General features: G+C 34.7%; 1 protein-coding gene across 1 annotated transcript in view; it reads left to right on the forward strand.

Moving 5' to 3' along the window:
• The window catches only part of SPAG16 (sperm associated antigen 16), an 864,330-nt gene that overhangs the window by 13,765 nt on the left and 823,372 nt on the right, over positions 1-27,193 (forward strand). Inside the window, exons 4-6 of the mRNA XM_065880870.1 lie at positions 9,032-9,150; positions 14,973-15,110; positions 26,362-26,469. Of these exons, the coding sequence (XP_065736942.1) occupies positions 9,032-9,150; positions 14,973-15,110; positions 26,362-26,469 (365 nt within the window). The remainder of the gene's footprint in view (positions 1-9,031; positions 9,151-14,972; positions 15,111-26,361; positions 26,470-27,193) is intronic.

The following is a 27,193-nucleotide window of genomic DNA, read 5'->3' on the forward strand; positions in this document are numbered from 1 at the left end:
TCTGTGATAAATGCCATTGATAGTTTGATAGGGATTGCACTGAACCTGTAGATTGCTTTGGGTACTATAGTCATTTTCACAGTGTTGATTCTTCCAGTCCAAGAACATGGTATATATCTCTCCATCTCTTTGTATCATCTTTAATTTCTTTCATCAGTGTCTTATAGTTTTCTGCATACAGGTCTTTTGTCTCCTTAGGTAGGTTTATTCTTAGGTATTTTATTCTTTTTGTTGCAGTGGTAAATGGGAGTGTTTCCTTAATTTCTCTTTTAGATTTTTCATCATTAATGTATAGGAATGCAAGAGATTTCTGTGCATTAATTTTGTATGCTGCTACTTTACCAAATTCATTGATTAGCTCTAGTAGTTTTCTGGTAGAGTCTTTAGGATTCTCTATGTATAGTATCATGTCATCTGCATGTCTCTATATATACTATCATATATAGTATCATGTCTCTAGGTATATAGTATTACGTATAGTGACAGTTTTACTTCTTCTTTTCAGATTTGGATTCCTTTTATTTCTTTTTCTTCTATGATTGCTGTGGCTAAAACCTCCCAAACTATGCTGACTAATCGTAGTGAGAGTGGGCAACCTTGTCTTGTTCCTGATGTTAGTGGAAATGGTTTCATTTTTCACCATTGAGAACGATGTTGGCTGTGGGTTTGTCATATATGGCCTTTATTATGTTGAGGTGAGTTCCCTCTATGCCTACTTTCTGGGTTTTTTTTTTTTTTTAACATAAACGGGTGTTGAATTTTGTCATAAGCTTTTTCTGCATCTATTGAGATGATCATATGGTTTTTATCCTTCAATTTGCTGATATGGTGTATCACATTGATTGATTTGCATATATTGAAGAATCCTTGCATTCCTGGATAAACCCCACTTGATCATGGTGTATGATCCTTTTAATGTGCTGTTGGATTCTGTTTGCTAGTATTTTGTTGAGGATTTTTGCATCTATGTTCATCATTGAAATTGGCCTGTAGTTTTCTTTATTTGTGACATCTTTGTCTGGTTTTGGTATCTGGTTTTGATGGTGGCCTTTTAGAATGAGTTGGGGAGTGTTCCTCTCTCTGCTGTATTTTGGAAGAGTTTGAAAAGGATAGGTGTTAGCTCTTCTTTAAATGTTTGGTAGAATTTAGTTGTGAAGCCATATGGTCCTGGGCTTTGGTTTGTTGGAAGATTTTTAATCACAGTCTCAATTTCAGTGCTTGTGATAGGTGTGTTTATATTTTCTATTTCATCCTGGTTCAGTTTCGGGAGGTTGTGCTTTTCTAAGAATGTGTCCATTTCTTCCAGGTTGTCCATTTTATTGGCATAGAGTTGCTTGTAGTAATCTCTCATGATTCTTTTTACTTCTGCAGTGTTAGCTGTTATTTCTCCTTTTTCGTTTCTATTTCAGTTGATATGAGTCTTCTCCATTTTTTTCTTGATTAGTCTGGCTAGCGGTTTATCAATTTTATTTATCTTCTCAAAGAACCAGCTTTTAGTTTTATTGATCTTGGCTACTGTTTCCTTCATTTCATTTTCATTTATTTCTGATCTGATCTTATGATTTCTTTCCTTCTGCTAACTTTGGGGTTTTTTTGTTCTTCTTTCTCTAATTGCTTTAGGTATAAGGTTAGGTTGTTTGATATGTTTCTTCTTTCTTGTGGTAGGATTTTACTGCTATAAACTTCCTTCTTAGAACTGCTTTTGCTGCATCCCATAGGTTTTGGGTCGTCATGTTTTCATTGTCATTTGTTTCTAGGTATTTTTTGATTCCCTCTTTGATTTCTTCAGTGATCTCTTGGTTATTAAGTAGTGTATTGTTTAGCCTCCATGTGTTTGTATTTTTTACAGATTTTTTCTTGTAGTTGATATCTAGTCTCATAACGTTGTGGTCAGAAAAGATACTTGATGTGATTTCAATTTTCTTAAATTTACCAAGGCTTGATTTGTGACCAAAGATATGATCTATCCTGGAGAATGTTCCATGAGCACCTGAGAAGAAAGTGTATTCTGTTGTTTTTGCATGGAATGTCTTATAAATATCAATTAAGTCCCTCTTGTTTAATGTATCATTTAAAGCTTGTGTTTCCTTATTTATTTTCATTTTGGATGATCTGTCCCCTGGTGAAAGTGCGGTGTTAAAGTTCCCTACTATGACTGTGTTAATGTCCATTTCCCCTTTTATGGCTCTTAGCATTTGCCTATTGTATTGAGGTGCTCCTATGTTGGGTGCATAGATATTTACAATTGTTATATCTTCTTCTTGGTTTGATCCGTTGATCATTATGTAGTGTCCTTCTTTGTCTCTTGTAATAGTCTTTATTTTAAAGTCTATTTTGTCTGATATGAGAATTGCTACTCTACTCCAGCTTTCTTTTGCTTTCCTTTTGCATGGAATATCTTTTTCCATCCCCTCACTTTCAGTCTGTATGTGTCCCTGGGTCTGAAGTTGGTCTTTTGTAGACAGCATATGTACGGGTCTTGTTTTTATATCCATTCAGCCAGTGTATGTCTTTTGGTTGGAGCATTTAATCCATTTACATTTAAGGTTGTTATCAATATGTATGTTCCTATTACCATTTTCTTAATTGTTTTCGGTTTGTTATTGTAGGTCTTTTCTTCTCTTGTGTTTCCTGCATAGAGAAGTTTCTTTAGCATTTGTTGTAAAGCTGGTTTGGTGATGCTGAATTCTCTTACCTTTTGCTTGTCTGTAAAGGTTTTAAATTTTCTCTGTCAAATCTGAAAGAGATCCTTTCTGGGTAGAGTAATCTTGGTTGTAGCTTTTCCCTTTCATCACTTAAAATATGTCCTGCCACACCCTTCTGCCTTGCAGAGTTTCTGCTGAAAGATCAGCTGTTAACCTTATGGGGATTCCCTTGTGTGATATTTGTTGTTTTCCCCTTGCTGCTTTTAATATTCTTTCTTTGTATTTATGTTTTGATAGTTTGATTAATATGTGTCTTGGCATGTTTTTCCTTGTTTTTATCCTATATGGGACTCTGCACTTCCTGGAGTTGATTGACTATTTCCTTTCCCATATTAAGGAAGCTTTCAACTATAATTTCTTCAAATATCTTCTCAATCCCTTTCTTTTTCACTTCTTCTGGGACCCCTATAATTTGAATCTTGGTGTGTTTAATGTTGTCCCAGATTTCTCTGAGACTGTCCTCAATTCTTTTAATTGTTTTTTCTTTATTCTGCTCTGCAATAGTTATTTCCACTATTTTATCTTCCAGGTCCCTTATCCGTTCTTCTGCCTCAGGTTTTCCGCTATCGATTCCTTCCTGAGAATTTTTAATTTCATTTACTGTGTTGTTCATCATTGTTTGTTTGTTCTTTAGTTCTTCCAGGTCCTTATGAAATGTTTTTTGTATTTTCTTCATTCTATTTCCAAGATTTTGGATCACCTTTACTATCATTACTCTGAATTCTTTTTCAGGTAGACTGCCTATGTCCTCTTCATTTGTTTGGTCTGGTGGGTTTTTATCTTGCTCCTTCATCTGTTGTGTGTTTCTCTGTCTTCTCATTTTGCTTAACTTACTGTGTTAGGGGTCTCCTTTCCACAGGGCAGGTTCGTAGTCCCCATTGTTTTTGGTGTCTGCCCCCCATGGCTAAGGTTGCTTTAGTGGGTTGTGTAGGCTTCCTGGTGGAGGGGACTAGTGCCTGTGTTCTGGTGGATGAGGCTGGATCTTGTCTTTCTGGTGGGCAGGACTATGTCTGTTGGTGTGTTTTGGGATGTTTGTGACCTTATTATGATTTTCAGCAGCCTCTCTGCTAATGGATGGGGTTGTGTTCCTGTCTTGCTATTTGTTTGGCATAGGGTGTCCAGCACTGTAGCTTGCTGGTCGTTGAGCGGAGCTGGGTCTTAACATTGAGATGGAGATCTCTGGGAGAGCTTCTGCCGTTTGATATTACGTGGGGCCAGGAGGTCTCTGGTGGATCAATGTCCTGAACTCGGGTCTCCCACCTCAGAGGCACAGGCCTGATACCTGGCTGGAGCACTGAGACCCTGTCAGCTACATGGCTTAGAAGAAACGGGAGAATAAAGGAAAGAAAGAAAGAAAAAAATAAAATAAACTTCTAAAAATAATAAATAAGTATTGAGAATAAAAGAAATTTTAAAAGTAATAAAAAAAAGAAAAAAATAGGAAAGAAAGAAAGAAGAGAGCAACGAAACCAAAAAACAAATCCACCAATGATAACAAGTGCTAAAAACTATACTAAGAAAAAAAAAAAAAGGATAGAACCCTAGGACAAATGGTAAAAACAAAGCTATAGACAAAATCAAACAAAGAAGCATACACATACACAGTCACAAAAAGAGAAAAAGGAAAAACAAAACCAAAACATTGTTGCTCCCAAAGTCCACTGCCTCAATTTTGGGATGATTCGTTGTCTATTCAGGTATTCCACAGATGCAGGGTATATCACGTTGATTGTGGAGATTTAATCCGCTGCTCCTGAGGCTTCTGGGAGAAATTTCCCTTTCTCTTCTTTGTTCGCACAGCTCCTGGGGTTCAGCTTTGGATTTGGCCCCGCCTCTATGTGTAGGTCACCTGAGGGCGTTTGTTCCCGCTCAGACAGGACCGAGTTAAAGGAGCAGCTGATTCGGGGGTTCTGGCTCACTCAGGCCAGGGGTGGGGGAGGCAGGGGTATGGATGCGGGGCAAGCCTGTGGCGGCAGAGGCCAGTGTGACGTTGCACCAGCCCGAGGTGCTGTGTGTTCTCCCAGGGAAGTTGTCCCTGGATCATGGGACCCTGGTGGTGGCGGGCTGCACACGCTCCTTGGAGGGAAGGTGTGGATAGTGACCTGTGCTCGCACACAGGCTTCTTGGTGGTGGCAGCAGCAGCCTTAGCGTCTCATGCCCGTCTCTGGGGTCCATGCTGATAGCCGCGGCTCGCGCCTGTCTCTGGAGCTCATTTAGACGGTGCTCTGAATCCCCTCTCCTCACGTACCCCGAAACAATGGTCTCTTGCCTCTTAGGCAGTTCCAGAGTTTTTCCCGGACTCCCTCCTAGCTAGCTGTGGCGCAGTAGCCCCTTCAGGCTGTGTTCACGCAGCCAACCCCAGTCCTCTCCTTGGGATCCGACCTCCGAAGCCTGAGCCTCAGCTCCCAGCCCCCGCCCGCCTTGGCGGGTGAGCAGACAAGCCTCTCGGGCTGGTGATTGCTGGTAGGCACCTATCCTCTGTGCGGGAATCTCCTGGCTCCCCCAGCCCCGCCACTTCCCGTCTCCGCCAGTTTAGGGGCTTCCTAGTGTGTGGAAACTTTTCCTCCTTCACAGCTCCCTCCCACTGGTGCGGGTCCCGTCCCTATTCTTTTGTCTCTGTTTATTCTTTTTTCTTTTGCCCTACCCAGGTACGTGGGGGAGTTTCTTGCCTTTTGGGAGGTCTGAGGTCTTCTGCCAGCGTTCAGTAGGTGTTCTGTAGGAGTTGTTGCACATGTATATGTATTTCTGATGTATTTGTGGGGAGGAAGGTGATCTCCACGTCTTACTCTTCTGCCATCTTGAAGGTCTCCTCCTTTTCTTTAGACTTTGGTTTCATTAAAGTTCATTTTAAATCTTACATATCATATATGCTAATGAAATAAATACATAAAATAATTTTCATTACTTTTATATGTTCAATGATTAAATCACAATAAAAAGAGCTGTTTGTCATTATTGAGTTCCTAGTCCCTTGATGTACACATTTAATTTCAGTTAAAGAACCAGGCTACTTGTATCCCGAGCCTTGCCTATAGATTCTTCAAACTAGTATCTTTGACTTAATTTGAATTAAAGAGTTGATTCTCAGGAGTCAAAAAAACAGTTTTCAAAGAAACTCACTGAGTGGAATAGTTCAAACTATATCAAGACAGTTTTGATATATGGTCCAGTAATTCTTTGGTATTCAACATTTAATTAATTCTTAAGTCCTCTCTGATTTTGTTCTCAACATATCTCATATCCTTCTCTTCGCTTTCATTCCTTACTTAGTTCGTCTCAGATTCACCTTCTGTCTTCTCTCATCAGAGCTACTGTCATGCTGCTGATACTGCGCCTCCTTCTACTTGCATGTAAAGGAGGTTTTAAACACAAATTTGAATTTATCACTCCTCTACTTAAATCAGCAATGTCTCCATCCTTCCGTCTGCCTTGACCTTCTTGATGTGCTTTCTGTCTGGCTTTCCAACTTTCTCTTTGGTCCTTTCTCCATAAGACCTTGAGCTTGAATGGACTGAACTCTCATTCCTTGTCTTTGCCTCTGATGTTTTTCTTGCCTTGAATTTCCTTCCATCCTTCTTCACCCATTGAACTTCCTCTTCTTCTATAAATTCCAACTTAAGAGTTTTTCTTAACAAAGCCTTCTTTTACCTACCAAAGACAAGTGAAATACTTTCCACCTTTATCATTTTACCAAGATGATCTCTATTTTTTCACACAAGACACTATTTAGAAACCTCTCTAATTAGAAAATTTCACCTTTATAACTTTCATAGAAAAAACTAAGCAACATGCTAGAGCCACTTTTGTCTCCAACAGATTTCTGGTTCACATGTGGATGGACTTTTTAATAATTCAGCATTTTGTAAAGTGAGGCATATTTGCTAGTTTCTAGAGCCTTGGCTCTTTTGGTCCTTATTCTGAGGTGCTTTATTAACACCATCATTAAATTAGTTTTAAAGCTGTAATGAGAGTTGTATATATTGTATAATTGAGATAAAAATGCAACTTAAAATTACATAAATGTACCTATTGGCTGTATGTATGATGTTCTGTGTAGACTTATAAATAGGCTTTTATAATCAAAACTAATCACAAATAGTAGAGCTTCTATACTGTTATTTGTTTACATGTTTTGTTTTTTACTCAACTGGTCTTTCAATTCCTTGAGACAGGGACGGTGTCTTATTCATATTTAATTCCTCGCACTTTTCACACAGTGCCTGGCATATGGGTGATATTCAGCAAATATATGTTAAGTTAATATTATTTGTAAAGATAAAAGAGACATTTATGATCACATTACAGCTTGGAACATGTGTCTGTGTGTGTGTGTGTGTGTGTGTGTGTGTGTGGTGTATAATGCTGAAGGACTATAGATTAGATACATAAATATATTGTCAGGATTATAAATCTCAACATATAAGTAAGAACTATGGCAGTTTAAAGTGGTTGGATTTCTGTTTTGGATGTTTCAAGGTGTGTGTATAAGATGTGTTCAGGAAGAGAAAACATTTATTTGAGAAGGCAGGAATCTTATGTGCTGCAACCATACAAACAAGCATCTTGTAAGCAAGCAGTCCATAGGCATCTTTAGAAACTAGAGTAGGTACAGTCTGTCTTCCCTTTTCTCCTATGTTCCTGATTCCTTCAACTATCATCCTTCTCATCTTAAAATATCATGTTCAAATTTACTGACCCAAAATCAAAGGTAGCATTTATTAAGTATAATGAATGCTTGCTTTGAGCTATATTATGTCCTTACCTAACAGTTATAAATATAAAATCTTCTACCACAATTCAACAACTTGATGGATGACAGGCATGCTGTACTCTTGCTACTTTGGCATCTCCCATGATGTTTGATATAGGGTCCTACACATAATCATCATTGTTATATGATATCTTTTTTAACGATCTTAGGAAAGAGAAGTTATTCTGCATGAGCTTTAAAAAAATTTTTAAGACCCCATCATTTGTCAGGAATTTTCTGTAGCCCCCTAAATTTGCTTAAACTCATCACTATTTTGATTGTCATAATAGCCACTAGTAATTAACATCAGTATTAAAGTATTCATAGAACTTTTAAACGACTTTTTGTAGCAAGAAAGATTTTCTTTCTTCAGTGCATTTCTGTGTAACCATTGTGTGCATTCTTTGTAACCTGGTCTGTAACCATTACCAAGTTGGGAAGGGGAAGTAGGAAGGAAAGTCCGTTGCTGGGTTTCTATAGGTGAAAATAGATCTGACTATCCAAGTATTCTGCAGTGAGATTACTGAGTTCTTACCAATGAGAAGAAAATGAATGTACTCTGGAGACAATGATGCTGTTGATATTAAGAATCTACCCATTACTTTATTTATTTTATACAGTAATAAGTGATATGGTAGTTGTTATGACTGTCCTACTTTCATATCTCACTTGCTGAAATATCTCCATTTCTCTAGTTTAAGGATCTCTAAACTTGTTCTCACAAGGGTCACATAGAAGATATTTTGTGTTTTGAAGGGCATAAGGTCTCTGTTGCAACTGCTCAACTGTAGTGCAAAAACAGCCATAGACAATATGTAAATAAGTGGGCATGGTGGGGTTCTACTAAACTTTGTTTATGAGAACAGTTAGCTGACCCCTAATCTAGTTGATAGACTTATTTATCTCCATTATGAAATAATAGTACAAGAGCCCTCTATTGCACATAATTTCTTCCGTAGTGTTTCTAGAAATCAAGGCACCCAAACCACATTTCTTTTTATAATGATAATAATTAAAATAATTAAATGATCTATACATATATGTATATTTAATTTGTTATATACTATTGTTAGGGCAAGGTGACCTCCTTATTGTTTTTCAAACAATCCAATCACAGTCTTGCCTGCCTTTGTACTTGCTAATGCTGTATCTGGAACATGACTCTACCTCTTCTCTAGATTTATGTTCAGATGCCGCTTTCTCAATGAAATCTTCCTTCATCACCCTATGTACATAGCAGCCCAGCTCCACACATGTATCTGCTCCCTACCTGGCTTTCCCTCGCTTCAATCCTCTGTCTGTACACCCAGGCACTTAGTAGCATCTACCATACTATATATTTTTAATTTAGTTGTTCATTTTCTGTCCCCATATTCTTGACTATCAGTTATGAGGACTGAGTCTTGTCTGTTTTCATCACTGCTTTATCCCTAGTGATTAAAATAGTTCCTGGACATAATAGTCAACAAAATTCTTTAAAAAGTGAATGAATGAATGAATGAATGTAAGGCCTATGTGTACAATTAATCAAAGCTTTGATATTTTCAAAATAAGTAATCACACATTTAAATTTTAGGAGCAGAAAACAGTCCTTTCTTCAAAGCATGCAGTACCTGAAACAATAGAAGACTTTCTCTGCAATTTCCTGATCAAAATGGGAATGACTAGAACTCTTGATTGCTTTCAGTCTGAATGGTAAACAATTAAGGAAATAGTTCTCTAGAAATACTAACATTATTTAACATGTGTACTTTTAATCATCTTAAAAGACTTTGAGTGACTCGGCTTATGTAAAATGAATGAACTGGATAGAAACTTTTCTCATCACCACCACTGAAACCACAACACACATACACACACAATCAGGATATCAATTTCAAAGAAATTTTTAATAAATATCTTTTCTAAATATATAAATTTAGGTGATTTTCAAGAATCAATAAAATGGAATGTCTCCTGTAGTTATATAATATGAAGCTATTTGATAAAATATTTTTAAAATGTCTTTTGAATAATTATAAGGGTATAATTTCCTGTATTAAGACATCCTGCTAACAGTACTACTTTGCTTGTTTTACTTAGAGTGTAATGGCCTGCTTTTCTCTACTCACACAACTAATTTTTTTTCTACAAATATCCCTTCCTTTAGAACTAAGTGGAATTACATTGTCAAATGATACCTTTTTCTTGTTATAATTGAAAATTTAATAACTTATTGGTTATGAAAATCAGCAGGCATACTGTCTTTATTCCTTTGCTGTAGTGGTAATGTCACCAGACACATTTTCAGAGTCCTAACATTTGTTAACAAAATATTATTAAATAATTGGATAATAAAATGTTTGATTTTTAAAAGCCATTGTATTATAGAAAGAAGGAATAATATGATATATAAAGTTGTTTATAGTGTTTTGGAGTTCAATCCTAATTTTAAATATAGGTGCAATTTGTAATTTCTACTAATCCAACTTTGATTTAATTTTTATATTCTGCTTTTTTTCGTTCTCATCTACAGAGACCATGCACATAGAAGAAATCAGTTTCATTATTTTAAATTGCATGTCTAATGTTAATAAATTTAACTAGGAGAACCATTTTTGATTAATACAGTTTAGGAAAAAGAGCAAGTTTGATGGTAGAAAAATAATACTCTTCCTATTAAATCTGGAAGTTGTGTGAATAATTTTTGTAAAAATGTCCCTAAGAAATAATTACAAATGTATTAGAAAATACATTTTTATAAAAGTAGGTAGATGGTTAATTTGCAGTACTAATGAAAGATTAATGTGGTTCAGTTTCCTGTTTTTCTTCTAAAGATATGTGTTAGGACATGTAGTGCTTACATGTTTGGCCAGTCCAAAGTATGAAATGATCCCCTTGGAGAAATCTGGAACCAAGTATGCTCTTAATTAGGTGCTTGTTGCCATATTATCCTTTTAGATTTAGCAATTTGAATTGAGATGAAATTTCAGAAAAGTACAATAGTATTAAGATTTATAGAACCCCTAAGTAAGCATTACATTTAGCATAATATTGTAATCATAATGTAAAATTTGTATAAATAACTCTTCATTATATGGGCTTAGTAATACTGTGGTTCAAATTATTTTATTCTTATCCTCCCTAGCCGCCAGTTTGTAATGAGATTACAAATTATTTGTAATGAGATTATACTGTATTGGATATTTTTTTCAAATGAAACATTTTTTACTTTGATCAGAAACTTTTACTTATTATGCATAGTAAGACTGTAGGAATATTATATATATATATAATTATTATTATTTGCGGTACGCGGGCCTCTCACTGCTGTGGCCTCTCCCGTTGAGAAGCACAGGCTCCAGACGCGCAAGCTCAGTGGCCATAGCTCATGGGCACAGCCGCTCCGCGGCATGTGGGATCTTCCCGGACCGGGGCACAAACCCGTGTCCCCTGCATCGGCAGGCGGACTCCCAACCACTGTGCCACCAGGGCAGCCCATATATATTATTTTTATAATTTCTATTATAGAGAAAAACACTTGTAATATATCATTGCTGTAAATTCATTTAATTTTACAAAAGGTGGTGAAGCAAGGTTTCTCTATTGTTGGTTTTAAAAAAAAAAAAAAAACCCCACAAAAAACAAACAAAAACTCCCCAAACCAAAAAACCTGGGCAGTGAAATTTGGCGTATGTTCCTTCATTCCTCAAACAGTAATTGCAGTAAATCCATTGAATCTGAGGTCAGCACACTAAGGCTCTGGGGCCAAATCTAACATGCCTCCTGTTTTGGTAAATAAAATTTTATTGGAACACAGCCATGACCTATCTTTTAGGTATTGTCTATTTGTCTCTGGTTGCTTTCACACTATTACATTTAATGGCAAAGTTAATTAGTCACAGCGGAAACCATATGGCTGAGAAACTTTTTTTTTTCTCCAAATTCTAAATATTTATTTTCTGACTGTTAGCTCACACAGAAAAGATTATACATATTCATAATATTCTATGAACCACACAAAGTCTGCACTGTGGGTTTAGTCAATGATATTTTTATGACCCTTTAGAAGTGCTCTGTGGACAATTATAATTTCCCTGGGGGCAAAATTAAAGAAAGGGTTAAAATGGAGAAATTATGGTAGTGCATTTTATGTACCCTTACCGAGCATATGTCAACCATCTCCTTTCCTCCACTGGATTGTTTTGCTGGCTGTTAACAAGGTCAGGACTCACATGAAATGTACATTCTTGCTCTTTGCCTCTTCCTCTTATTATCTCTAACTCACTCCAACTCTTCTTCCCTTTACAGCCAAGTGTTTTGAAAACAGGCTATTTTCTTTCTTTCTTTACTCTTTTACATCTTTGGTTCTCTCCAGTTTGGCTTCCGTTCCTACCATTCTACTGAAGGTTGGATGGTAGTAAAAATGCCATCAAATGTAATAGTGCAATTATTTATAATATTTAATTGCTATTTTAATTTTTTCTTAATTTTAGAAGAAATTATAAATTAGTATAATATTCCTTTAATTTTCACAAAAGGGTAAATATTGCTGCTTTTAGCCAATAAAATTTGGCATAATACATAATTACTCAAACGTGGGTAGTGCAGTTGAAACTTTTACCACATATTAATTTATTTACATAGCATTTATTTTAGTGGCCTTCATATCACTTTTTTTCTTCTTGAAATAATTTCTTTAGTGACTTTTTTTCTGCATTAAATAAAGCAAGTTGCTGAAAACCAATTTTATGGTCAGAAAAACTTTATGGTCCAATACTTCAGTCAATCCTTATGTCTTCTCTTTTGAGATAAGTATAAACCACATTCCAAATATGTATAGAAAAGTGATTTTATGCTTAAATGGTTATCTATTTGTTGTTTTGTAAGTTGTGGCAAATATCATTTAATATTGATTCAATTATCTTAAACTTTTGGATATTTTACAGAGGTTTTCTTGCTATTTTTTGGTATCAGATAAGATATATATATAACACAAAACATGTGACTAATGTGTAATATATTAATAAAGTTAAGATTTAAAATATGAAAATGCTGAAAATTAAGCATTTTAAATTAATATTTAGCTCATCTATAGCAAGGTTTGTAGGGATTTCTTTGTTAATAACTATATGACTTGAAATGTTTTTCTATGTTGTGGTTGTTTTTTATTTAACTTTATTAATTGCTACATATAATGATTAAAATTGTACTTATTTACAGATTTATAAATGATTTTCTGATGTTCCTTCTTATTTCACTGAGAAAATGGAAGTTCCACAACTCTTGCTTCCTCTCTACCAACCTGCCACCTCTGTTGTCAGCATTCTCCCTCTCTCCTGTCACAGCGGCTGAGCGATATACCCTGTCAGCTGAGGCCAGCTCTCCTCTACTGGATCCCAGCTCCTCTCACCTACTCAAGCACATGACTCCTGCAATTGTCCCCTCTCTTTCCTGCACTGTAAACTTTTTCCTTCTCTGCTGAATCACTCACATCAGCACAGAGATGTACAATAATATGTCATATATTAAAAAATAGAAGAAAACAAAACACCCTGGACTCCACTTTCTCTTCTAGGTTCATCTTGATTTCCTGGGCTCTGCTTTATAGCTTATCTCCTTGAAAGAGTTTGTTGCTACTTCCTCATTTCCTACTCTCTCATTCCTACTCTAGTTCCACTTTCACCTCCATGACTCTACTGAAACTTTTTTCAGTGACTTCACATTGCCAAATTCAGTGATTGATCCTCAGTACTCCTATTCAGTCTCCTTGCATCATTTGTCACTGTTACCCATTTCTCATTTCTTGCAACACTTTCTTCGCTTGGTCCCTGACCCAAGCACTCTTCTATTCTTTCACTGCTTCACTGCCCCCTCTCTTTCTTAGTCTCTATTTGGTAGTATTTCCTTCTCTTCCCAATCTTGAAATAGTCCTAGGTCTTCCTTACTTCTCTCTTTACATTCACTTCCTAACTGGCTTCATCCAATCTTGTGACTTGAAAGTGTATCTATTTACTGATGATTCCCAGATTTAAACTGCATGTCCTAACTTTTTCCCTGAACTCTGGACATGTACTTATAATGTTCATTTTCACTTAATTGCCCAGCAGACATATTGCATTTAACATGGATAGAAACAGTTCCTTGATTTCTCTAAGCACCCAGTTCCTACTGCATTTGTCCCCACTAAATGTCTGTCTGTTGCTCAGCCAAAATCCTTGGAGTCATCCTTGACTTTTCTTTTTTAACCAACACCTGACATCTGATCTGTAGGAGAATCCTGTTGGCTCCATCTTTACAGCATGTCCAGAAGATACCCATTCCTCACAATCCTTACTGTTACCAACTTTGTCTAAGCCACCAATCTTTCTCTCCTGAACTATTGCAGCAGCCTCCTAACTAGACTCTCTGGTTCCACTCTTGCTTCTCTAGGGTCAGTTTCTTCAAACAGATGCCAGACTAATCCTTTTAAAACATAAATCTGATCAGTGTCACTTGTCTCTTAAAGCATTCTGATGGCTCTGATTCAGAGTAAAATCACATTCCTCTTTCTGGCTCCCTGCTGTCTTCCTGACTTATCTTTCACCATTCTCTTTCCTACTCACTTAGTTGGCTCCGTTTCCAAATACTACAGATGTACTGGCTTTTTGCTTTGTATTGTATTTGTCAAATGCCTCCTTGTTTTACATTTACTTTTCTATCAGCCAAGAATGCTCCTCTCCCACATATCCACATGGCTTAGTCTCTCATTCCCTTCAGTTCCCTGCTGAAATATCACTTTGTCAGTTATACTTTCTCTGGCCACCTTATAAAAAATCTCACAAACACCCCCATCATTCTCTACTTCAGTCTCTCTGTTTCTCTTATCTTGCTTTATTTTACTTCATAGAATATATCACCATCCACATTAGAATGGAAACTCCATTAGATAGGTAGGGACTTGGACATTTTTGTTAATTTCACCAGTGTCTGGACTAGTGCCTGGAGCATAGGAGATGTTCAGTTATATTTTATGCACCATGATGATATTAGTACTTAGCAATTCATTAATATTTTATTTTAAAAATATCTTATGAATATTGACATTTTAAATTTAAAAAGTTATATTGCAACTTATCACTATAAACATTCCCTAAGACTTAACTTTTTGGGCTTCCCTGGTGACGCAGTAGTTAAGAGTCCGCCTGCCAATGCAGGAGACATGGGTTCGAGCCCTGGTCCAGGAAGATCCCACATGCCGTGGAGCAGCTAAGCCCAAGCACCGCAACTGCTGAAGCCCACTTGCCTAAAGCCTGTGTTCCGCAACAAGAGCAGCAAGAGAAGCCACCACAATGAGAAGCCTGCGCACCGCAATGAAGAGTAGCCCCCGCTTGTCACAACTAGAGAAAGCCCATGTGCAGCAACGAAGACCCGATGCAGCCAAAAATAAATAAATAAATAAATTTTTAAAAAGTGATTTAACTTTTTGAAATGTACATAAACTAAGCCAATGTAGTAGAAAGAAACAATATAAAGTCTTTTGTTTGATTTTATCCTAGGTATGAGTTAATACAGAAGGGAGTAACTGAACTTAGAGGTGGCGGGCATGTTCCAGATGTCTACACCCAGAATATGCTTTTAGAAAATGAGAACAAAATTTTGAAGAAAGAATTGAAGCACTATAAACAAGCAGCTGAGTATGTTATTTTAAAATGACTTAAAAAAAAATTTTTGGTCTAAATAAATGTAAGGCATTGAATTAGCTAATAGGTGGATGGTGGTTAATGCAACAGAGCTTTAACTCTGGAGAAATGAATTATATGTCAATTCTAGTTGGAAAGAATATGAAAGGCTTCACCAGCAAATTAATTGAACAGATGAGCAGAACACTCACAACTGTAATTCACCAACAAGAGTGGAATGCAGGGGGTTGTGCAGGAGGTTGTTAATTTGTTATGTAACATTCGCTTCCTTATGTATTTTGATAGTCTTATCATTGCTTGTGGAAATCTTCCCCTATGAGGGTAAGCTAATTTCTGAGATAATAATAAAATTATAGAAAGCTAGAGGAAGGAAGGAGCTAGTGTATTCTTAGTAGAGCAATTTCAGTATTTGAAAGTTGCCCAAAGAGAGCTGTTATTTTGTAATTTCATAGCATGAATTTATGCACAGAAGAGAAACGTAACAGAAACCAAATATCTCTGCATGTTTCTTTCTTTCTAAATTAATGAAAGACATGCAAGTTTTGGCAAACAAACTTAGATAAATGTGCAGTGTTATTCTGGCAAAGACAAGTATGTGAATGTGTTGACTTGGGGTGAACATACTCATCTAAGACAATGTTAGGTGAAAAATTAATGCTTAGATATGGAGTAGACAGTTTATGCTTTGTTCATTAATTTTTATTAAACATTTGAAGAGGGGCTTTCTCTGTTAAAGAATCATATTAAAACAAAAATTAGATAAACAGAACTACCATAAAGGAACATAATATTTCTAAGATCTTTGTAAAATACTTTAATGTAAAGAAACGAGACTGTATTGCCAGGTGAAGGAAACATTTAAAATAAGCTTCTGCTTTTGAAACTTTCATATTATCTATGGATGTACTATTTGGGATTTTACATTTTAGGTGGAAGTGTATGATGATCCACAGAATGATAGTACTAGAACCAGCATCCTCTCTATCCTCAGTTCCATTTCTCAGAAGTGGTTTGCGCTCTTGGCCCTGACACTCACACCTAATGGATGCACTGGGAATTTGACACAGCAAATTTTTCAGTGTTGCCTGGAATACTGTTTCAGTTCCTGATCTCCTTTGAATTATTGCTTGAGTTTGCTAATTTCTTTTGAATAGGTAGAGCCTCTTTCTGCAATGAGTTTTGCCCCAGTGCTATGAAATGATCATTTTTGTTACTGGTTGTTTATTGAATATTATATTTAATAACTATAATCAAAACCATATAAACTGTTGCCCATGCAAATTATTAACTTAATGTTAAAAGAAACCATGATTCAAACAGCTATCACTCAAATGAAATCTGTCTCTTGTTCATGTTTACTAAAATATCAGATTACTAAATGTTTTTAAAATTTACTGTATTTACTAAAATATAGTTTTAGTTTCAGTGGGCTTATGGTATCTCTCAAATCTATCTTACTTGATATAATTAAACTTATACAAATTAGAAAAGGAAAATATTTATTTTGTTTAGTCTGCCTGACATGGAAAATTTGAAGGAAAGCTGCTTGACCCTTAGTAAATGCCTAATATTTATATCATTGAATGAATATTAAGCAAATTGTGCTTCACAGCCCCTTTTGATGAAGGATGTCCCTGTGGCCTAATTTTGTTGGATACATTCCCAGAAAATGGAGACTGAAATTTTGTAACGAATTCCCAAAACTACCTCTGTCATGCTACAAGTTTGCCCCAAATTGTAAGTTTCATCACACAGGTTTTACAATTTGACTTGTGAGGATATTTTCCCAGTAGGAATTAGTGATAAACATGGGATTCCCTTTAAGGAATTTACATTAAAGTTTTCTTTTTTAGGATTAAGGCTGTTTCTTAAAGCAAGATAAATGTAGATGTCAAATACTTCTATAATAATAATATTTAATACATAAAAAGAGTCAGGTTACAGATGTGTTATATATTATCTTGATTAAACTGGTAGCATTTAGTGATGAATCTAGAAAAATCAGTGAAATCATATAGCTGTAAGCTTATTATTTATCTAGGGAAGATTTGCCATGGAAAGAGTACTGAACTTAAAGTTCAAATACCTAGCTTCCAATATTCTGCTACTTATTAACTCAGTTTCCTTATTGTTATACTGAGAATAATTATGCATAATATTATTAACTCCTAGGGAGTGATGTGATAACTAAATAAGATAATCTGTATTAAAGGGCTGTGTAAATCACAAAGTGCTGTGAAAATGTCAGCTATTATTATCAATATCTCTAAAGGCTGTCATCCCTAGATTTAAAAAATATTATCATATCATTATTTTTGAAATTCAGCAATGATGAAGCATGAAGGAAGAGATGAAAAGGGAAAATATTTCACTATAAAGTATCTGAATTGCTATAATTAAAAAAGAAATTGTCTTTTTCTCTGCTGTAAGCAATGCCAATTTTAGAACAGGGGCTTTCCCTATATTTGCTGCAAATGTAGATTATCTTCTAAAATATAAAATTTGGTGTATGGTGTATCTGTATGTTTCGTGATGGGTGTTAACCAGACTTATTGTGATTATTTTGCAATATATACAAACATACATCCAATCAGTATGTTGTACACCTGAAACTGATATAATGTTACATGTCAATTAAATCTTGATAAAAAAAAGGTTTGGGAAAAAACTGCTTGGAAAATTTCTTTATGGATGTTTTTAAGGGAAAAACAGCATTATTAAAAAGATTTATAGTTACATTAAATATATTATTGGATTGGCCAAAAAGTTCGTTCAGAACATCTTACGGCAAAACCTGAGTGAAGTTTTTGACCAACCCAACACATAATAGATACTGGAGAGGAATGATATAAGTAGGAGTTTGACATTCTTTCTTGGAAGATTAGAATATAACTGTACTTTTATATTGAAATGTAGACCAATTGTTATTTTAACCAAAAATATTTAACTTCTTAACTTTTTAATTCTAAACAAATACCAAGCATATAGAAAGTAAACAAAATAAAATAATGAACTTCTTGGGCCTGTCAGACAGTTTCAACACTTATCAACTTTCTGCCATTCTTGTTTTTATCTCCACCCACACCCTACCCCACATCCTGTTTATTATATTATTTTTTACAGTTCTTTTTTTGTGTTATAATTTACATAAATTGAAATGTACAAGTCTTAGCTACATAATTTTGACAAACAGATGAAGTCTTGTAACCTCCATACTCATGTTACTATAGAACATTTCTCTCTATCCAGGAATTTGTTTTGTGTCCCTTCTCAGTCATTCCCTCCCCTGGCAATCACTGTTCTGATTTTATTTTCCACCTTAGATTAGCTTTGCCAGTTTGAGAACTTCATAACTGGAATCACAGAATATTTATTTCTTTGTGTTTGACATGTTCCACTCAGCTAAAGTCTGTAAAATTTATTTGTGATTTTTGCATTTATCAATAATTTGTTCCCTTTTATTGCTAAGTAGTACTCTATTGTGTAGTGTATACCACAATTTGTTTACCCTTTTTCTATTGAGTTGTTTCCAACTGTGGTTATTATGAATGATACTGCTATGAACATTTGTGTACAAGTCTTTTTGTGAGGATGTGCTTTCTTTCTTTTGGATAAAAACTTAGGAATGGAATTTATGAAGGGTAGATGTATAAGAAACTGCTAGTCCATTTCCTGACATTCAAGTTGAGTCATTTTACATTCTCAAGAGCAATATATGAGAGTTCCAATTGCTCCATATTGTCACCAACATTGAGTTTTGTTAGTCTTTTAAATTTCAGCCATTTTAGTGGTTGTATGGTAGCAGCTTCTTGTAGTTTTGATATACATTTTCCTGATAACTAATGATATTGTGAACATTTTATGTGTGTGTGTATGTGTGTGTGTGCTTATTGGCCATTCATTGATCCTGCTTTCTATGTAAATCTTTTGCCTGTTTTTGGTTGAATTAGTTGTCTTATTTTTGAGTTGTAAGAGTTCTTTATATATTCTGGTTACAAATCCTTTGTCAGAATATTGTGAATATTTTCTTCCAGTTTATGGCTTGATTCTTCAATTTCTTAATGGTGTCTTTGGGGTGAGCAGAAGTTTTAAATTTTGAGGAAGTCTAATTTATCTTTTTTATAATATTGCTTTTGATATTTTGGCTAAGATACCATTGCCTACTCCCAAGTCACAGAAATATTGTTTTCTTCTAAAACCTTTACAGATTTAGAATTTGTATTTCAGCCTGTGATCTAGCTTTAATTTTTGTATACTGTGTGAGGTATGAGCTAGAGGTTAATTTTCTTTCCTGTAGGAGTAGTCAATTGTTCCAGCACCATTCTTAAAAAGATTTTTCATCCTTCATTGAATTTCTTTGGCATTTTTGTTGAAAATCAATTGACCCTGTAATTGTGGGTCTATTTCTATACGCTATACTGTTCCATTAACCTATTTGTTATCCTTATACTAATACCACACTCTTGATTACTGTAAGTTTAATTAAGTCCTTAAAGTCAGATAGAGTTAGTCTTCTAGCTTTGTTTTTCGTTTTTAAGGACAGTTTGACTATCCTAGATCCTTTGCATTTTCATACAAATTTAAGAATCACTTTGTCAATTTCTATAGAAAGACAGGGGTGGGATTAGAATTAAGATTGAGTTGAATCTATAACAATTTGGGAAGAATGTGTGTGTGTGTACACATATATTTATACATACATACTTTTTTGATGGGGGAAGGATTGATATATTTATAAGTTTTAGTCTTCTATTTGTATGGTTACTCTTTCCAGTTATTAGGTTATCTTTAAAGATAACCTAATAAGGTTATTAGATGAAGGAGCTAGAAATTTGTGCCCTTTACATCTAATTATCTAATGTATACATTTTTGTTACATTGTGAACTCCATATAATAGGGACTTGTCTTGTGCTCAGTATATCCCCAGGGCCTGTAGCTGTGCCTGGCAAATAGGAGGGACTTATGTGAATGTGTGCTATTAACACTTTGGCTCTTTAAAAAGCTTTTGACAAAGTTCAACACCCATTTTTGATAAAAACTCTCCAGAAAGTCGGCTTAGATGGAACCTACTTCAGCATAATAAAGGCCATATATGACAAACCTACAGCTAACATCATACTCAATGGTGAAAAGCTGAAAGCATTTCCTCTAAGATCAGGAACAAGACAAGGATGCCCACTCTCACCAGTATTATTCAACATAGTTTTGGAAGTCCTAGCCATGGCTGTTGGAGAAGAAAAAGAAATAAAAGGAATCCAAATTGGAAAAAAAGAAGTAAACTGTTACTGTTTGCAGATGACATGCTACTATACATAGAAAATCCTAAAGATGCTACCAGAAAACTACTAATGCTCATCAAAGAATTTGGTAAAGTTGCAGGATACAAAATTAATACACAGAAATATGTTTTTTAAAACACTTTTTATTTTATATTGGAGTATAGTTGATTAACAATGTTGACAGTTTCAGGCTTACAGCAAAGTAATTCAGTTATACATATACATGTATCTATTCTTTTCCAAATTCTTTTCCCATTTAGGTTGTTACATAATATTGAGCAGGGTTCCCTATGTTATGCAGTAGGTCCTTGTTGGTTATCCATTTTAAATATAGCAGTATGTACATTTTTTTTTAATACACAGAAATCGGTTGCATTTATATACACTAACAGTGTATATAACTCTATCTGACTTTAATACACATTTATATACACTAACAGTGAAAGATCAGAAAGAGAGATTAAGGAAACAATCCCATTTACCATCACATAAAAAGAATAAAATTCTGAGGAATAAACTTACCTAAGGAAGCAAAAGACCTCTACTCAGAAAACTATACAATACTGGTGAAAGAAATCAAAGATACCACAAACAGTTGGAGAAATATAACATGTTCTTGGATTGGAAGAATCAATATTGTGAAAATGACTGTACTACCCAAAGCAATCTAAAGATTCAGTGCAATCCCTATCAAATTACCAAGGGTAATTTTCACAGAATTAGAACAAAATTTTTTACACTTTGACCAAAAGACCCCAGAGAGTGAAAGCAATCTTGAGAAAGAAAAATGGAGCTGGGGGAATCAGGCTCTCGGACTTCAGACTATACTACAAATCTACAGTAATCAAAACAGTATAGTACTGGCACAGAAACAGAATTATAGATCAATGGAACAGAATAGAAAGTTCAGAGATAAACCCATGCACGTATGGCTACCTAATCTATGACTAAGGAGGCAAGAATATACAATGGAGAAAAGACAGTCTCTTCCATAAGTGCTGCTGGGAAAATTCGACAACTACCTGTAAAAGAATGAAATTAGAACACTCCCTAACACCATAAACAAAAATAAACTCAAAATGGATTAAAGACCTAAATATAAGGCCAGATACTATAAAACTCTTAGAGGAAAGTATGGGCAGAACACTCTTTGGCATAAATCACAGCAAGATCTTTTTTGACCCACCTCCTAGAGTAATGAAAATAAAAACAAAAATAAACAAATGGGACCTAATAAAACTTTAGCTTTTTCCAGCAAAGGAAACCGTAAACAAATTGAAAAGGCACCCTGAGAATGGGTGAAAATATTTGCAAACAAAGCAACTGACCAGGGATTAATCTCCAAAATATACAAGCAGCTCGTGAAGCTCAATATAAAAACAAACAAACAACCCAATGAAAAAATGGGCAGAAGACCTAAATAGACACTTCTCCAAAGAACACATACAGATGGCCAATGAACGCATGGAAAAATGCTCAACATTACTAATTATTAGAGAAATGCAAATCAAAACTACAATGAGGTATCACCCCACACCAGTCAGAATAGCCATCATCAAAAAATCTAGAAACAATAAATGCTGGAGAGGGTGTGGAGAAAAGGGAATACTCCTACACTGTTGGTGGGAATGTAAATTGGTACAGCCACTATGAGAAGAGTATGGAGGTTCCTTAAAAAACTAAAAATAGAGCTACCATATGACCCAGCAATCCCACTGCTAGGCATATATCAGGAGAAAACTGTAATTTGAAAGGATGCATGCACCCCGATGTTCATTGTGGCACTATTTACAATAGCCGGGACATGGAAGCAACCTAAATGTCCATTGACAGAGGAATGGGTAAAGAAGATGTAGTACATATATACAATGGAATATTACTCAGCCATAAAAAGGAATGAAATAGTCTCATTTGCAGAGACATGGATGGACCTAGCAACTGTCATACAGAGTGAAGTAAGTCAGAAAGAGAAAAACAAATATCTTATAATATTGCTTATATGTGGAATCTTGAAAAATGGTAGAGATGAATTTATTGCAAAGCAGAAATAGAGTCACAGATGTATAGAACAAATTTATGTTTACCAAGGGAGGAAGAGGGGGTTGGAATGAATTGGGAGATTGGGATTGACATATATACACTACTATGTATAAAACAGATAACTAATGAGAACCTACTGTATAGCACAGGGAACTCAGTGCTCTGTGATAACCTAAATTGGAAGGAAATGGAAAAAAGAGTGGATATATGTATACATATGACTGATTCACTTTGCTGTACTGCAAGAAACTAACAATATTATAAAGCAACTATACTTCAATAAAAATTAAGAAAAAAACCATTTTGGCTCTTTAAGCTTTTAATAATTTTTAGAGTAGTTAATTGAAGATTTTTGCCTCTTTTATAGTATTCCTTAGGAGTAGGCATCGTTTTCCTTTTATGATGGGAATTTAAATAATTTTCTCTGAAGCTACATCTTGCCCCATTTAGAGTACTGTCTTCCTTTGCTGAGCTTTTATAGTAAGGAAATGTAATGCAGACCAGAAAAGTTTTATTGAGAGTCCTGAAGATTAGGCAGGAAATAATACTGAGTGGGATTACTAAATAGAAGATTAAAGTGTACCATCTTAAAAATAATGAAATACTTAGTTTTATCTTCTACCGGAAAATATAGGCATAACGAAAATTAAACGGCTGTTAATACTGAGAAAAACATTAGGTGCTTTACTAATAGGCCCTAATTTCACTTACAAAATTCACTTCTATGAAAGGTCAAAGAGTACCCAGCATTTCCAAAGACCCATTTAATTTAATGTCTTTCAGAAACACACACTGTGGATAAAGATAATAATGAGGCCCATAAAATTTCATGCTTTAGTGTTTAGGTAATTGCTTGTTAAATTAAGAAGGTATTTTTTTCCAGACATGGGTATACCCCTTTCTTTTTTGGTTAAGAATATAATGAAAGTTTGCATCTAATCTAGCTGAGTAGTATTTTGGCTATCTGACAATTATTCCAATAATAATTGTAGTGGGTTAAACAAATTTATTTATAACCAATTGAAGAGAATGAAATAGTTGGTAATTATACAGTACTGTTATCAGAAATTACTTTGATTCAAGTTTGCATATGAAAAAATACATGACAAAGATGGCCTACTTTGATTGGTGCATGTAAACAAGAAAATGTTTATATGATACCTTTTGCCAAATTATAATAACAGAATAACTCAATAAATCTATTATTAAAAGCTTAGTAAAAGCTATTCAGTTAATAAAAATTATTTTACTTGGAGCATTCAGTTAAAAATAATTTTTTAGAGTACATTATTAAATTATGTTAATATGTTAAACATGGAGTTTTGGGGACAGTGCTTTTATAGTATGAAAAAATATGAGTATCTTGATATTTTATAATTTAATTATATATTTTGATATGCTGCTTTCCTGAAATGGGGAAGTTAGTCACTCTGCCATCTCATTAAGGAAAAGCATTTAAGTAGTGTGTTCTTTATGATATACAAATCTAAATAGAATGTTTCACTGAATAACTTGCTTCATTGTACTTGAAATAGAATTTATATATTTGGTGTCTGTCTTAATAAAAGTTTTTCTTAAACACAATGATGCTTTACTAATATAATGAGAAAATACTATATAGTTTAAATATTAATAGCTTATATGAATATTTCAAACTTTATTTTTTAGTACAACTTTTATTTTCCTTTTATTAAGCAAATGGGCAGCAGGAAGGTCATAATAGGAGAAGCATCACCATGAAATGAATTTAAATTGATTCACTGAGTAGACTTCATTTGTCCAAACAGAAAGCAAGTCTCTGAAAACCAATTTAATGGTCAGAAAAACTTTATAAAGTCCAATACTTCAGTCAATTCCTATGCTTTCTTTCCTGGGATGAGTACAAATAGGACTTTAAGTGTATATTTAAAAAGTGAGTTGATGCAGTGCTGCACATTTGTGGTTCTGTTTAAGAAACTGCAATATTATTTTTCTAAGTTTTTTTAAACCTATTATGAGTTTACATTTCAGATAAGATAAATAAAATATAAGCCCATGAAGTAATTCATCAAGTTGTTGTAGACTCGGAGTTTTAGTAGACTCAAAATCGATGTTCATAAAGTTTAAATTCTTTTATAAAGATATACAAAAAGATCAGTGTTACTAATAATCATGTATTCTGATATTTTTGATCCCTTAGAGGATATTTATTTACCTACTGGCATGTCCCCTATTTTAGGTAGATAAATGTAGCTGTTTGAGGAATTGAATATATCTGTTCTACTATACTAAATAGTAATGATGATGATGATGATTACAGTAGCATTTATTGAATATTTTCTATGTGCATGATAGTATATGACACTTTACATACTTTTCTTATAAGTGAATGTGAATTCAAGTGATGTTCTTGTGTTTTCACAACAAAATGCCAACTCAGCCATTTATGTTTTCTAGTCATTCTACTTAAACTCACTCCTCCTTATACTCACTTCTCGACTCATTAGGCACATTTTGGTGGCAGAGGGGTTCTCTCTTTTTTTTGGTCCATCTTCTCTCACACATACACACAGAGTTAAAACCTGGAAAGAATAAACTGTTTATCTAATAGTTGGAATATTCCACAGATGATTTTTCAAGTCTCGATATTTTAATCAACATTTTCTTGTGCCTTCAAGATTGTTGGCCTGGAAAGGAAGTTGAGGGTTAGATGGTCAGACCATGAAGTACTGTGACACAATGTTTATTTACATGTGGTCAAAACTACAACATTGACAGTAGAATGAAGAACAGTACAGGTCATCCAAAATAAGTGGGAGGTGGTAGGGGAGAAAGAAAGAAACTTGGAAGAATGGAAAAGACACTTTCACCATATGCCATGTGTGGCTTGATCTTTCAGCAAGAAGTCTCACTGGTCATAATATGTGCCATCCGAAGTCTGAAAACCTAAACTCATACCCGTGCTCTGGCACTATCCCAGCCACCATTCCTCAATGATTGCTCTGACATAGCTCCTAAAGCAGAAATCTATTGCATGCATTTATTTCATATAATCTGAATTTTGAAATATGAGAGGCAGATTTATTCCATTCTGATCTTTTTGAGAGCTGTCAGTACTCAAATTTAGTCCATCCATTTTTCAGAATGTTAGAATCTCAGTGCAGTAGCACTTTGTCAGTTAACTAAGACTGTTAGATAACCACTTTTACATTATAAATTATATTTTACATTATTACATTGAAACTAACTTACATTGTAGGGGTGGGGGAAACATTTCCATTAATTTTTTCACATACAACTTGGGCTGAGAAAGAATACTCTCGCTTGCTTTATGCCAGGGGTCTACAGAAGGTATATCCAGTTGAATGCTTCTGTATCACAACACTGATATTGAAGACTTTTCTCATTAAGTTACCAATTATTTTAGTAATATGATCTGTAGGTGGTATATATTTTTCACATGCCTTACCAGAATGAAATCTTGGTTTTCTAGAATTTATACGCTTTCTTTTTTACAATTATCAGAACTAAGTAGCCCACTTAACCATATATTCAAGCAAGTTCAGAATTAAATTTTGTAAAGTTTTTTCCTTTATTTGTAATTATTTTGAATTATCCTATTTTATGTGTATTTCAATTTTATAAGCAAATTGTCTTTGAAAATAGATGGATTATATGTTATTGTGGCAGCATACCTTTAATTTTCTTTTATTTAAATGAAACGTGAATAAATGATAGGTTTGAAACTACAGGTTTTAGCCTGTTCATTCCCCACCCCCATATATGTTATATTGGTTGGGATATTTCAATGAGAATTATAGTGGAATCTTTGCTTTTCAATAATCTTTTGAATTGCTTAGTACTGGATTAGAACTGATAAGTAAATAATTTTTTCAGAAAAGAATTAGCAGTGATTTTTAAAGTTGTTATTATTTTTATTTTTCAGCAAGGCTAGAGAAGATCTGCTGAAAACTCAGAAAGAACGTGATTTTCATCGAATGCACCACAAGAGAACAGTCCAGGAGAAAGACAAATTAATCAATGACCTCAAAGGGTAAGCTGCTAGTATTTGTTGGCATATTTATCAAAGAACTATTTAATTTGTGTTAAGCCATTTGGCCATGGAAGAAAGTTCCAGGTAAAGTTATTCATTCAGCATTTATTGAGCATCTACTGTGTGCCATGTGTTTGATACAAAGATGAGCAAGTTTAGGTCCTTGTTGTCAAGGTTCCCAGAGACTATTAAGATGTGTAATGGGGGAGGAGTTAAACAGAAATATAGTGAAATATACTGCATTGTTTTTATGCAAGCCAAGAGGTGGTCACCCCAACCAGATTGGAGAGTGAGATGGTTCAGGGACCTATTTCTAAAGGAAATGAATTGTAAAGTATGAGTTAACAGGGTGAGGAAGTGGGGTCAGCGTCCTGTGCAAAGGCACCAAGTCACTGGAGGAACATGACATGTTCGCCAAATTGTAAGAATGGAGAGCAAAGTGCAGAAGCAGCTTGACAAGGGCAAGGTGGAAGGGGCCACATACTGCATAACCTTGAATATTTCCTAAGACTTTTAGAAATTACTCTAATGATACTCAGATTCACTTCCCTCTGCCCTCCTCGTCTCCCTGACCCCCCCAACCCGCCAAATAAGAAAAGAATTTATAATCTCTAACTAAAATTCTCCTTTGCTTGTTCTAGGGCAGTGCTGCCCAATAGAACTTTCTGTAATGTTATAAATATTTTATATCTGCACTCCCCCATATGATAGCCATTCGTCACAT

The sequence above is a fragment of the Phocoena phocoena genome, chromosome 7, assembly GCF_963924675.1.
Source record: "Phocoena phocoena chromosome 7, mPhoPho1.1, whole genome shotgun sequence".
Taxonomy (NCBI): Eukaryota; Metazoa; Chordata; class Mammalia; order Artiodactyla; family Phocoenidae; genus Phocoena; species Phocoena phocoena.